This window comes from Danio rerio, chromosome 14 (genome assembly GCF_049306965.1).
Source record: "Danio rerio strain Tuebingen ecotype United States chromosome 14, GRCz12tu, whole genome shotgun sequence".
Lineage (NCBI taxonomy): Eukaryota > Metazoa > Chordata > Actinopteri > Cypriniformes > Danionidae > Danio > Danio rerio.
The window spans coordinates 2,842,715-2,856,670 of NC_133189.1; the positions used below are offsets into that span (position 1 = coordinate 2,842,715).

The 13,956-nt window shown below is 36.4% G+C and overlaps 1 protein-coding gene across 2 annotated transcripts; it reads right to left on the bottom strand.

Annotated features, from left to right (window-relative positions):
* Nucleotides 1–1,120: 1,120 nt before the first annotated feature.
* si:ch73-233f7.7 lies at nt 1,121–13,885 on the bottom strand. Of its 2 annotated transcripts, XM_073922456.1 has the most exons (3): nt 11,311–13,885; nt 6,277–6,312; nt 1,121–2,863 (listed from the first exon to the last, which is right to left on the bottom strand). In XM_073922456.1, the coding sequence occupies exons 1-2, from the start codon at nt 13,690–13,692 to the stop codon at nt 6,301–6,303; spliced, it is 2,394 nt and encodes a 797-aa protein (XP_073778557.1). In that variant the 5' UTR covers nt 13,693–13,885; the 3' UTR covers nt 1,121–2,863; nt 6,277–6,300. The 2 variants fall into 2 exon arrangements, with proteins under 2 accessions (XP_073778557.1, XP_068069383.2); XM_068213282.2 differs by lacking the exon at nt 6,277–6,312.
* Nucleotides 13,886–13,956: the final 71 nt, after the last annotated feature.

A 13,956-nucleotide genomic window follows, 5' to 3' on the forward strand; every position in this document is an offset into this window, starting at 1 on the left:
TTTCATTTCATATATATATATATATATATATATATATATATATATATATATATATATATATATATATAGTCACCATACTCCAAAATAATTCCGCATAAATCTGCATATTTTTTACAAAAGAAATAGTAAGGAAATGTTGGCAGATTATGTCTGGCCCTACATACCGGTAAAACAAAAGGAGTAGTCAATTCACAGGCAAAGAAATCGGCTAACTACGTGAACAATAAAACAAAGCACGAGTCTAGGCAAGGAAACCATGGAACGTCATGCTCACTTAAAAAGACAAACAAGACTCAGCAATGTGTGTGGAAATGAGAGGAGTCTTTATAGACCAGGTATTGATCAATGAAGATCACAGTGTGTCTGTGTCATCAGAAAAAAACTGGAACAGGTGTGTGTGTGAGGTGCATGATAGGATTTGTAGTCTATTTGGTGGCAGTTCTCTGCGACTGTAACCGAGTGCACTATATACTGTGTTATATGCACTTAAGTAAGCATTGCACGAAAACCTACAAGCTTAAATGATAATATGTGTTGATGACATGACAATAAGTATTGTTTAAGAATGATAATAAATAATAATAAAAAATGGACAAACACTGTAAACAAAATGCTAGGTTCCATGCAGTTCCATCATGTAGTGCCAAAACAGATCAATTAAGTTACCTGTTTTTAATTAAGTTCATTGAACATAAAATAATTAAGTTAAAATTCAGTTGATTCAGCTCATTTTAAATACGTAGTTTAAACAAGCAGCAAAAATCTGAATGATTAAATATCTAATGACAATAAAATGATTATAAATGATCATTAAATCATTAATAAGTTGTGATTTGTAATCGTTAACCACGAATCTGGCATTTGATTCTATTATTATTGGGGAATTACTTTAATTATTCATAATAACAAATCCTTTTTAATCTAAAAGAACAGAGAGAACTAATGTATGATTGATCTCTTGATTATACACACAGAGGTTGTTACTGAAACATATCCTCAGACTCATCTTCACCATTAAAAACAGCAGATGTAGTGTTTTTACAGCCTCCTCTACACCCATAATAAATCAAATCAGGAGAGATAATAACTAGTCAGTTCAGATCAGTGCTTAGATTTCTTAACCTTGATGCTTTACATACTGAAACTTAAAAATACAGACACAAACAGCACCACAGACGTAATACAACACTACTGAAGACTATACGGCACACCAAATCAGATTGGCTGTGACCTGTTCTGAATACACTGGATAACACTTGCATTATTCGGATAGAAATCTTCATGAGATCCGAGAAAACACACATGAGGAATGCTTTATACATCTGTTACAGGGAAAGAGACGCTTTTAATGTGCAAACTCAGTCCGGCGATCTCTCCACAGGTCATTTTAGTCAGCTTTATGCTTGTTCGATCACTCATATTGCACAGAAGAAGAAAAAAAATCCCATTGGTAATCTTAATTTTCCATATATATTTGAATCCAAAGGTAAAATGCACTTTGTATAAGCAGGTTTTGCTAATATAATAATGTTTGCATGCTCCTTTCTTTAATTTTCACTCACATTGTTAACATTTAATAAGGTTTTTGCCTTAAAATGTTTGTTTGTAAGATAAATAAACCGGCAATTTATGTTAGTAAATGAATTTACTGCCACAAACTGATCCTGAACAATACAGCATTACAGCATTATTAAAATGCAGAATTAACATCAGCTAATGCACTTTGAGCCAACAATGAATTTATTTTCATTAACTGACATTAACGAAGATGCATAAATACTGCAATAAATGTATTGCTCATTGTTTGTTCGTGTAAGTTAACACATTAACTAATGCGACCTTGCTGTAAACTGAAATCTACAGATTAATAATGGGATTTTTTTGTGCCAATTCCATATCCACACCAGGTCATCTGTTAATAATTCCTCCCTCAAATGTCTCCACCAGTCGCTAAATATAACGAAGACATCAAACATGGAGATTTAACCATGCAAACACGAGCAAAATGGTTTTGCAGAAAGGTTTCTCCAAGAAAACACAAGACCTATGCTCTTTCAAGATATGCATGTGTGTGCTTGTGTGTGCTGGTTTTGGTGGTTTACACATATAATGTATATGATTTGTGTATAATTACTTGGGTATGACATAGTTGTACGTTATTATGGTGTGGTTTATGATGTTCTTGTAATTAAAATGCTTCAAAATGCACACTTAACGTGGTATTTTGGCATTCAAACATGGTTCAGGTTCCCTGTGAGGGAGGGTTTTAGGCGTGGGGTGGGTTATAGACCATTTCAATGTGGTCATGTCATTGGCCCAAGAACATTTCATGCTTGATTTCAACTTTGATTATCATAATTTAATGTTAAAACAGCTGTTATTTACATAATATAACATTATTTATCAATATGTGGCTCTTTTTGGATTCTCGGAAGCTATAGAAATTAAAAATGTGATACAGGAGATATGTTGAGACCCTTGTTTTCGTTTACATCCCTCAGAATGGTCCATCGGGCCATGTAATAAGCTGTATAAAATACATTACATCAATAGAGAGTCCTTGTAAACCACCAATACCGATGTGTGTGTATATGTGTGTGTGTTCTCACAGACTCAGCCCAAGTCCAGCTGTAAGCGCATCTCATTTTTGCCATTTCTCTGGTCAGATCGTCCTCAAGCAGGCTTTTAACACTCTCCAAACATCGAGGTGAAGATGTAGACATCATTCGGGGTTTGTTTCTTCATGGTGCAGGTGAATATGACGGATGCAGGAGGACACACATGCAGGCTGAGGGTCCTTTTTTTCATACGTTGCTCCGAGGGAGAGACCTCAAGTGGAACTACTGCTGGTGGTGGTGGATGCCTGTCAACGACATAGAAAACGAGACGTTAGAGGTGGGATTTCACACATTATGCACTTCGTGACAGGCCAGAATCGTAACACGTCTCATGCAACCAAGGCCTGCCACTCAAATGAAAGGCTTCAGGCAAAACAGAACCTTGGTTTGATTGACAGGTGACGGGGGGTGGGTTGACCAATGAGAACCATGCTCAGATATCAGGTGAGAGGGTGGTACAGGGTGATGGACGAGCAGCAAGCTGAAAACTGGGTTAATTGTTTCCCATCGTTCTGATTCATTTGTGAAAAGCGATTCCACCAGTGTGTGAACTTGTAATTCAACAGTCAATTCAAACACACATGTACACACACCATCCAACAAACAGGCCGAGGAGATCATATATATATGTCTTAGTAGATGAACATACAGCATTAAAACCACATCATGCAGTCGAGCCATAATTGCATAACTCCTGATCATCTTAAAGGAATGTAATCATGTCATTTAATCATGTCTTATGTCAAAGCCCTAAATAAAAATAATGTCCTGCTGTTTCTTTTAAGGTTATGAAAGTGAGCAAAACAGAGGCTGTTGGATATCATATAACTCTACAGTCTATGAACTCAGAGCACAATCACTTGCTTTTAACAATTTTGTCCACTTATGTGGTAAAACTGAATTAAATCTTTAGTAATCTCTGCTGAAAAAAGCAGCTTAAACCAGCCTAAGATGGTTACTGGTTTTAGCTGGTTGACCAACCTGGTTTTTAGAGGGGTTTGGCCATTTCTAGGCTGGTTTCCAGTTATTTACAGCCTGGTTTTAGCTGGTCAGGCTAGAAAATGACTAGCTCAAACCAATTTATCCATCCTGGTTTAAGCTGGACATAACTGGCTAGGCTGGTCAAGCTGCATGGTTTTAGCTGGTCATCTCCCAGCCTGACCATGCAGCTAAGACCTGGCTGGAAATGGCTGGAAACCAGCCTGAAATTATTACGAAGATCACAAGTAAATGTATTATTAATTTTAAAAGGAATGTAAACCTGTTGTTTAATCAGGTCATTTTAAAGCCCTGAATGAAAATAATGATCTCCTTTTTCTTTTAAGGCTATGGAAGTGAATAAAACAGAGGCTGTCGGATATTATATGATTCTACAATCTATAAACTCAGAGCACAATCACTTGCTTTTTATAATTTTTGCTACTTAAATGGTAAAGCTGAATTAAATGTTTTGTAATCCCTGCTGAAGAAAGCAGTTTAAACCAGCCTAAGCTGGTTGGTTAGTTTTAGCTGGGTGACCAGCCTGGTTTTAGAGGGTTTTCGGCCATTTCAGGCTGGTTTTCAGCCATATCCAGCCTGGTTTTAGCTGGTCAGGCTGAAAAATGACCAGCTCAAACCAGTTTAACCATCCTGGTTTAAGCTGGACATAACTGGCTAGGCTGGTCAAGCTGGTTTTAGCTGGTCATCTCCCTGACTGACCAGCTAAGACCAGGCTGGAATGGCTAGAAACCAGCCTGAAATGGCCAAAAACACTCTAAAACCAGGCTGGTCGACCAGCTAAAACCAGCCAACCATCCTAGGCAGGTTTAAGCTGTTTTTTTCAGCAGGGATATCATCGATTTACCCAAGACTTGAACTAAATAATAACTGTTTTGTCTTTTTCAGGGCTGATAATTAATATTTTAACTAATTTGGTCACATTTTGAAGATCACAAGTAAATGTATTATTCATTTAAAAAGGACTGTAAACTTGTTGTTTAATCAGGTCTGTCATTTCAAAGCCCTGAATGAAAATAATGTATCATCAATTCTACAATCTTTAAATTCAAAGTAGAATAACTTATTTTATTTGCTATTTTTGCCTCAAATGGGTTCAAAATGTACTTAAACTTTAGTAATATCGCTGATTTGAATAAATATTGAGCTAAATATTCTGGGCTGCCATTAAAAAATTTAGTTACTCCTCAAAAAAGTAACTAGTCATGTTACTTAGTTACTTATTATGGAAAGTGATGCGTTAAGTTACTTTTGAGTTATTTTTGAGTTACTTTTTCATCCCTGCCTGAGCCTTGATCTCTTTCACAACTTGCAGGGTTTTTTATTATCATAATTTTTTTATTATTATATATTTTTTCTAAATAGAGGAGCTCTGCATTCAACAACACACTGTATAACCTACACCCTCATTTACCTTTAAAAAAGCTAATAAAAAATAGAACAATGTTACTTTCTGAGAACTTCCTGCCACTATGCATGCCATATATACAGATTAATAAAAAGTTTAAAGCAATGTGTTTGCTACTTTTTTTGTCTTATTATTTTAGTAAAATCAGTTTTTAGGGCGATCCTCTTTTCTTCCATGTGTTTAGAATAATAACAATACTTCCATCACATGTTAGGCTCTGCCATCTTGGTTTCTGTCTGTTACTTATTAAATAAAGTAACTCAAATATTTTTTTTTTTTTTTTTAAGTACGGCATTAGTTTACTCGTTGCTTAGAAAAGTAATATTATTACGCAACTCGCTTTACTTGTAATGCATTACCCAACACTGATTATAACTAATCTGATCACTGATATTTTACACTTAAATGAACTTATTAAGGTCATGGGACCAACAACATCATATCTAATAAATTGTTCATTCATACAAATATATTGAAGAAAATTTAACACTTTGAGCTGCTTTTTAGCAGAATTGATCATTTTGCCTTTACTTTGAAGCAGCTCTGAATCATTCATACAGCTCTAAATATACAAATAATGATAGTCGAGCTATTTAAAGTCACTTGACTTGACAGCCTTCACTCCCTGCCACTTTCATTCTTAGATAAAGAAAAGCATGAACAATTTTCCTACAAAAAGTCAATTAAATTGAATGTTTAAAGACATGAGGGTGACTAAATTTACTGCGTTTAGTACTACAATCATGACAGGGCGAGTATATATAAATCAACTTTCGCACCCCCAGTCTCTGTCAATCAAACCACAGAAATTCAACGATATCGTTAGTGTTTCTGCAGGACAAGGGTGTATATAAAAGGTGGGCTTTGTGAAGCTGCATATCATCACGTGTAGTGAAGAAGAAGAAAAACACCAGTCTATTAATAAAGTTCCACAAACGGAAACAAACACACACACATTGTGTCTAAAAGGCTGCCGAGTTTAAATCCTGCAGCCTTTACATCTACATCAGAAGACCAAGTGAGGTGTCAAACTGAGTGTTGATGTTGACCTGCTGAAGCATTTATCTGCATCTTAACTCAGAATTAAACTGGCTCCTTGGCTCCTCCTACAACAGGACAAGGCAAACTCCACTGACGAAAACCACCAACCACAAAGAGAAACACAGAGAGTCACACAGATTTGGGTAAAGATCAATGGGCGCTGGGATCAGTCGCTCCAGAAATCGTGAAAAAGAAGAAGTCGGGACTGCATACCTCCAGCGGGAGAAGGGACCTCGATCATTTTGAGTACTTTAAAAACGGAAACAAAAGCAGAGACAAACATTTCATTATTCAGGGTAGAGTTATTTAGATGTTTCACTAAGTCAGAGAGGTAAACTTTTCTGTCAATTAAAAAAAAAACAAAAAATTCAACAATCAATACATTAATTTCAAATAGTCAGTTATCAACCTAAGATTGTTTTAAAAAGCACTTAAGTGCATTAAAGGGATAGTTCACCCAAAAAATAAAAGTTCTGTCATCATTTGCTCACCCTATACTTGTTTCAAACCTTTATGAGTTTCTTTCTTCTGTTAATCACAAAAGTAGATATTTGGACAAATGCTGGAACTCTGTAACCATTGGTTTCCATTGTATTTGTTTTTTCTACACTGTAAAAAAATATATGATCAATTAGTCCTGACAACATATATATATTTAGGTCATTGTAATTTATTAAACTAAGTTAATCATGTTCTAACTTAATTTTATAAGTTGTTTTAAGCCAGTTTAACACAATGTAAGTTCAACGGAGGTTAATTTGGTAAATTTGATTCCCTTTGAATTTTTATTTCTTTTTTAAATATTTGCCAAATGATGTTTAACATAGCAAGGACATTTTCAGAGTATGTCTGATAATATTTTTTCTTCTGGAAAAAGTCTTATTTGTTTTATTTCAGCTAAAATAAAAGCAGTTTTTAATTTTTTTAACTCCATTTTAAGGTCAATATTATTAGCCCCTTTAAGCTATATTTTTTCAGATAGTCTACAGAACATACTGAACCTTCGTTATACAATAACTTGCCTAATTACCTTAACCTGCCTAGTTAACCTAATTAGCCTAATTAAGCCTTTAAATCTCACTTTAAGCTGTATAGAAGTGTCTTGAAGAATATCTAGTCAAATATTATTTACTTTTTAAATATTTAATATTATTATTATTTAAAACTATTATGATTAGAAATGTGTTGAATAAATCTCTCCGTTAAGGGAGGGGTGGGGTACAATTTATGCATTTATTGCATATTCTAATAAAAAAAAAATAATAATAAATTTTAAAAAATTTAAAAAGTGTGTTAATAATTCTGACTTCAACTGTATATGATCAATCAGTCCTGACAGCATATGTTTTAGTTCATTGTAACTTATCAATCTAAGTTAATCATGTTCTAACTTAATTTTTATAAGTCACACAAGCTGTTTTAAGTCAGTTTAACATTATATGAGTACAAGAGACTCATAAGGTAAATTTGATTCAGCTTAAAAATTTAAGGCAACCACGATTTTTTATATTTTTATTTTTTTACAGTGTATACTGGAAGTCAATGGTTACCAGTTTTCAGCTTTGTTAAAGGTTTGGAATCATTTGAGGAATGAGTAAATTAATTCCCACTTTATATTAAGTGGCCTTAACTAATATGTACTTACAATAAAATTAATTCACTTTTTACATTGTTCTTATAATTGATTAAATACATGCAAGTGATTACATCTTTAATTACACTGTTGACCATCCCATACACTTTAACCCAGCCTTAAACCTCCCCATACTACCAAACCTGTCCCTAACCCTACCCGTATCCCATCTCACGAGCAGCAGAAGTGTTCTGCAATACATGATGAACACAGTAAGTACATTGCATTTATTTTTTGAAGCAAGTACACAGTAGTTAAGGCCACTTCATAAAACGTGGGACTGTTCATTTTATTTAGAGGTGTTTATTTAATTTCCCTCATGTGGTTCCACACCTTTATGAGAAATTTTCTTCTGTTGAACACAAATATACACAACTGGTCAAAAGTGTGGGGTCAGTAGGATTTTTAACTGTTTTAAAATTAGCTTATCCTGCAAACCAAGGCTGCATTTAATTATATATATATATATATATATATATATATATATATAGCACACATTGTAAAATTGTGAAATGTCATTGCACTATAAAACAACTTTTCAAAAGTAGATTATCATTTAATTTAATCATTTATTCCAGTGATTTTAAAGATGAATTTTCAGCTTCATAACTAAAGTCTTCAGAATCACATGACCCTTCAGAAATCCATCTACTATTAATTATTATTGTTGTTGTTGTTATTATTATTATTAGGGCAGCACGGTGGCGCAATGGGTAGCACAATCGTCTCTCAGCAAAAAGGTTGCTGGTTCGAGCCCGGCTGGATCAGTTGGCATTCCTGTGTGGAGTTTGCATGTTCTCCCCGTGGTCGTGGGGTTTCCTCCGGGTGCTCTGGTTTCCCCCACAAGTCCAAAAACATGTGGTACAGGTGAACTGGGTAAGCTAAATTGTCCATTGTGTATGTGTGTGAATGAGTGTGTATAGACGCATATGCTAGATAAGTTGGTGGTTCATTCCACTGTGGCGACCCCAGATAAATAAAGAGACTAAACCGAAAAGAAAACGAATGAATAAAAATGATAATAATAATAATTATTATTATTATTAATATTAATGGTAATAGTAATAAAAGCAATAATGGCTGGAGTGATCATTTCATTTGAAACTACATACTATAAGAAAGCAGTTATTTATTTTTTTTATAAATACTTAACAATTTGATTTTATTTATTTTTATTTATTTATTTTTGACATTTAATACATGCTGCCTTCATGAACAGAATAATTTTCTTAAAAAAATAAATAATTGACCCCAAACTTTTTACCAGTAGTGTATATTTTGAAGATAGTCAAAAACCGATTAACTTCTATAGTACGAAAAACAAATACTATGGAAGTTAATGGTTACAGGTTTCCAGCATTCTTCAAAATATCTTCTTTTGTGTTTAACAGAAGAAACAATCTAAAACAGCTTTGAAACAAGTTAAAAGTGAGTAAATAATTGCAGAATTGTCATGTTTGGGTGAATTATCATTTTAAAGCAAGATATAAAATGTCCTTTTATCCTCTCATCAGTCATTGTTATGACAATTATCAAGGACTTCACTCCGGGTAACCTGTGACAGAATGTGAAAGCATAACACATTAAGCAAACTGTTAAGAAGCATATAAACAAGAGAGATACATTGGTTATAATCTTTTATCAATCACTTACCTGTTCATCAGGTGACACTCTAAAAAATAAACTCTAGAACAATTAATAATCAAGAAATGAAACAAAGCTTGACACATTAAAAAAAAAAGCTGGAAGTGAATTTCAGTTAATTTCATTTAAATTAACATCAAATAAAATAATTAACAAATTTTATGAACAAAAAATACATAAATACAAATCAAATTAAATTGCACACAGTCTGATAAGTGAGATTAATGCCCGGCATTTTTGGAAACATTCATTCACTCATTTTCCTTCGACTTAGTCCCCTTATTCATCAGAGGTCACCACAGTGGAAGGAACCGCCAACTTATCCAGCATATGTTTTACACATGCAGCGGATGCCTTTTCAGCTGTAACCCAGTACTGGGAAACATCCATACACACTCATTCACACTGACACACACACACACACACACTACGACCAATTTAGTTTATTCAATTCACTTATTCCACATGTGTTTGGACTGTGGGGGAAACCAGAACGCCCGGCGGAAACCCACGACAACACGGGAAGAACATGCAAACTCCACACAGAAATGCCAACTGGCCCAGAAGGGACTCGAACCAGTGACCTTCTTGCTGTGAGACGACAGTGCTAACCACTGAGCCACAGTGATGCCCATTTTTGGAAACATATTTTAAAATATTATTTTATTTGTCTATTTGGTAAAACTCAAGCAAAATAAAAATTTAAAATTGGCATTAAAGGAACATTAATCATTAATTACAACATGAGATTAATGACAGTTAAAGGAAAGACAGAAGGCAGTTTTGCAGACTTAAAAGCACAAATAAATACAAAAAATATATATTAATCCAATATACAATTTTGTTTATCTCTGCAATGAAACTCAAATAAACAAATTAGCAAATCCCACAGTGTGATTCAGCCAACTAAACGGTTCTTGTGGCCTCTGCGATTAGATTTTTGGCTCATAAATGCCAGCCAGACTGCATAGTTAGATATAAACGATTGAACCACAAATGTATAAAAGTATGGGAATGTAAACATCCGAGCAGCAGGTGAAACAGCAATACACTCTCAGAAATAAAGGTACAGGAGCTGTCACTGGGGCAGTACCTTTTCAAAAGGTACATATTTGTACCTGAGGGGTCCATAGAGGTACCTCAAAGGTACTTTATAGGTACATTTGTGTACTAATATGCACCTTTTAGGTACCACAGTGGACTATTTGGGTACAAATATGCATCCTTTTGAAAAGGTACTGCCCCAGTGACAGCTCCTTTATTTCAGAGAGTGTAGGAGGTCAAGAAAGTAGGTCAACTTGCATTGAGAGAGAAGCAACATGTCACAACCTGCTTGCAAACATACACATCACACACACACACACACACATAAATGCATACACACAATGTCATTCACTTTGAGAGCAGGCATAGCTAGAGGGTTCAAAAAGTAAGACAAAGACAATTAAAGGCTACAGAATTGCTCAATTGAGACAAATAGAACAAAACCGTTGAGAAAATCGACAAACATCTACAAGAAGAAAAAGTTTAGTTCAATAATTTACTCAATAATTTAATCATTAGGAAATACAATAATGCATATCTAACTTTAAAACTGGAGATGAGCAGAAAGAGACGGGTAACTGAATATACAAGAATAAGAAACTTTGGAAACGTTAAAAACAAATTTACATGCACAAACTTCTAGTGTACATGATGTTAATCGAATGAAAGAAGAGGGATTGTTTTCGAAAATGATGCAACGCACAGCAGATGAACTGGAGATGAGCACAGCCTTGCTGAGCCCATACAAGATGGAAAGTTTGGTACAAAGTTGTGAATGTGCACTTAAAATGTAGACACTGAAAAATAGTGTCTAAGTGAAAGGACCTTCAATTTGTTTTGGCCAAAGACTGAAAAGTTAAATAGTGTTTCCTGTTTTTTTGTTACTTTGAATAACCAGTTTACCTGTTGATGGTATATGAGCCTACCTGTAGAGTAGAAGCAGCAGAGTCGCTGGTCTCGGTCAGTCCTGTGCTCCTCGGGATGCTGGACACGATGTATCTCGCGCCCTTTGGCACAGGCTGTCTGACCACCAGCTTTCCTTTCCTCGTCTCTGCTAGAAATAAACTGTACCAGTAGGCATCGTTGGAGACCAGAGTGGAGTCCGCGATGGTGGAGTTCCTCTCGCTGATCACACTGTTCCTGCTCGGAGGAGCCGCTTTGCTGGGCTTCGCCTTCTGGCACTTGAGCACGATGGTCACCAATATAGTGATGAGCAGAAGAAATGACACAGAGCCCAGTCCGATCACCAGATACAGGTTTAAATCCGAGAAGATGTCATACTCCAAAGGCACCTCAGTGTAGGTTTTAAGCGCGGTCTCCACCGTGGACAGTTTGATGGTGACTGTAGCAGAGAGCGCGGGCTCTCCGTTATCCTTGGCGATCACCACCAGCCGCTGGTCTCGCGAGTCTCTGTAGCTGAACATCCTCATGGTCCGGATCTCTCCGTTGTATTGATCCAAGCTGAATAACGTAGCGTCGGTGTTCTGGAGAAACTGGTAGGTGATGCGAGAGTTGTGCACTGAATCAGAGTCTATGGCGATGACTTTGGCGATCAGAGTTCCTTTATCGGTGGATCTCGGGATGGTTTCCTTCACCTCCGAGCCCTGCGCGCGCCACGGAGACACTATAAGCGGTGTGTTGTCGTTCTGGTCCATGATAATAATGTGAACGGTCACGTTACTGCTGAGCGGAGGAACACCAGAGTCTCTGGCCTCGATGTGGAACAGAAAATCCTTCTCTATCTCATAATCAAACGTCTTTAGCGCGTAAAGATTGCCGTTCTCCGGGTTAATGGAGAACAGCATGGACATGGAGGTGTTGGCTATTTCCTTCTCTATGATGAAATAAACCAGATACTGGTTTTCATGGAGATCTGGGTCTACAGCAGTTATAGAGCTCAGTGAAGCTCCAGGCGCGTTATTCTCCATTACTGGTATCGTGTAGAAAGTCTGTGGGAACTGAGGAACATTGTCGTTCACGTCCAGCAGCTCTAAAGTGATAGTTTCATTATCAGATAACGGCGGGTTGCCCCTGTCAGTCACGGTGATAGTGATGTCATATTCTGGAAGCTTTTCACGGTCTAACGGCTCTGAAACTAATAATTCATAATAATTATCAGAGGATTCTTTAAGCGCAAAAGGTAAATCAGCAGAGATATGAATGTCTACCTGTCCATTCTCTCCAGAGTCTTTATCACTCACACTAACAACTGCAATCACTGTGTTTACAGCCACATCCTCTTTAACTGGACTTGTGACTGATCTGATGGAGATTTCAGGATGATTATCATTCATATCTGTGATTAAAATCTTTACTTTACACTTTCCTGTCAGACTATTAGCTCCTTTATCTGTTGCTATAATTTCCATATCATAGATCCTGAAATCCTCATAATTAATCAGCTCTTTCACTCTGATTTCTCCATTATTAGGATTCAGACTGAAAGTCTGCTGCGTTTTCTCTGAAGTGTATAAACTATAAGAGTAAAGTAAATCTGAGTTTGTTCCCTCGTCTTTATCTGAGGCGTTTAGTTTCACTACAAGGCTTCCAATAGGCGCGTTTTCAGTCAGATTTATAGTATAACTGTCTTTATCGAATTGAGGGGCGTTGTCATTGGTGTCCAGAACGCGCACAATAATGCTGGCCGTGCCAGAGCGCGCGGGGACTCCTCCATCCACAGCAGTGAGTATCAGATTATGTATGGCCTGCTCCTCGCGATCTAAAGACTTCTTTAGTATTAAATCAGCAAATTTTGACCCATCCCTCCCTGTCTGTATTTCAATATCAAAGTTTGCACTGTCACTCAAGTGATAACCTTTAATGGAGTTTGAACCAATATCAGGATCCACCGCATTACTTAAAGAAAACCTCTCGCCAGCAGCAGTCGATTCAGAGATATCCAAATTAATAGTATCCCTACGAAAATGAGGCGCGTTGTCGTTAATATCCAGTATTTCAAGTTCAATGTTAAATATACGAACTGGGTTCTCTAAAATAACTTCCATTTTAAGGTAACACACTGTTTTTGATATGCAAAGATACTCTCTATCAATGCGCTCCAAAATAAACAGGTCTCCAGTGTCTTTGTTCACATCTAGATACTTCTTATTTGCAAGGATATCTAACCGAATTTTTCGTTTTCCCAACGTTTGCACATCGATTCCCAAATCTGCAGCCAAATTAGCAACAACAGAGCCTACCTCCATCTCCTCCGGAATAGAATAATGCGTGACAGCAGACGCAGTGTAAACGAATGCCGAAAGCAGAAGTAACGTTGCGAAGCAGTTCATTGTGGGTTGTGCCTCCATTCTGCCGGAGAAGCGTGTTTTCTTTATGAGCCCCAAACACAGCCGTCTTCAACAACGATGATCGCAAGACATACAGTGTATTCCAATACTGTCTTACTTTTCCACAAAGCAGGTGCAAACCTTCACAGAATTATTTAATACGGAGAGCCAACAGAAGCGCTAGCATCCCCGAGAGCTGTCCATAAAGACACTCTTGTGCGCATGAGCTGTCGTGACGACTGTAAAATAAATAAATAAATGAAATATCGTCCGTTTTGTTGGTGC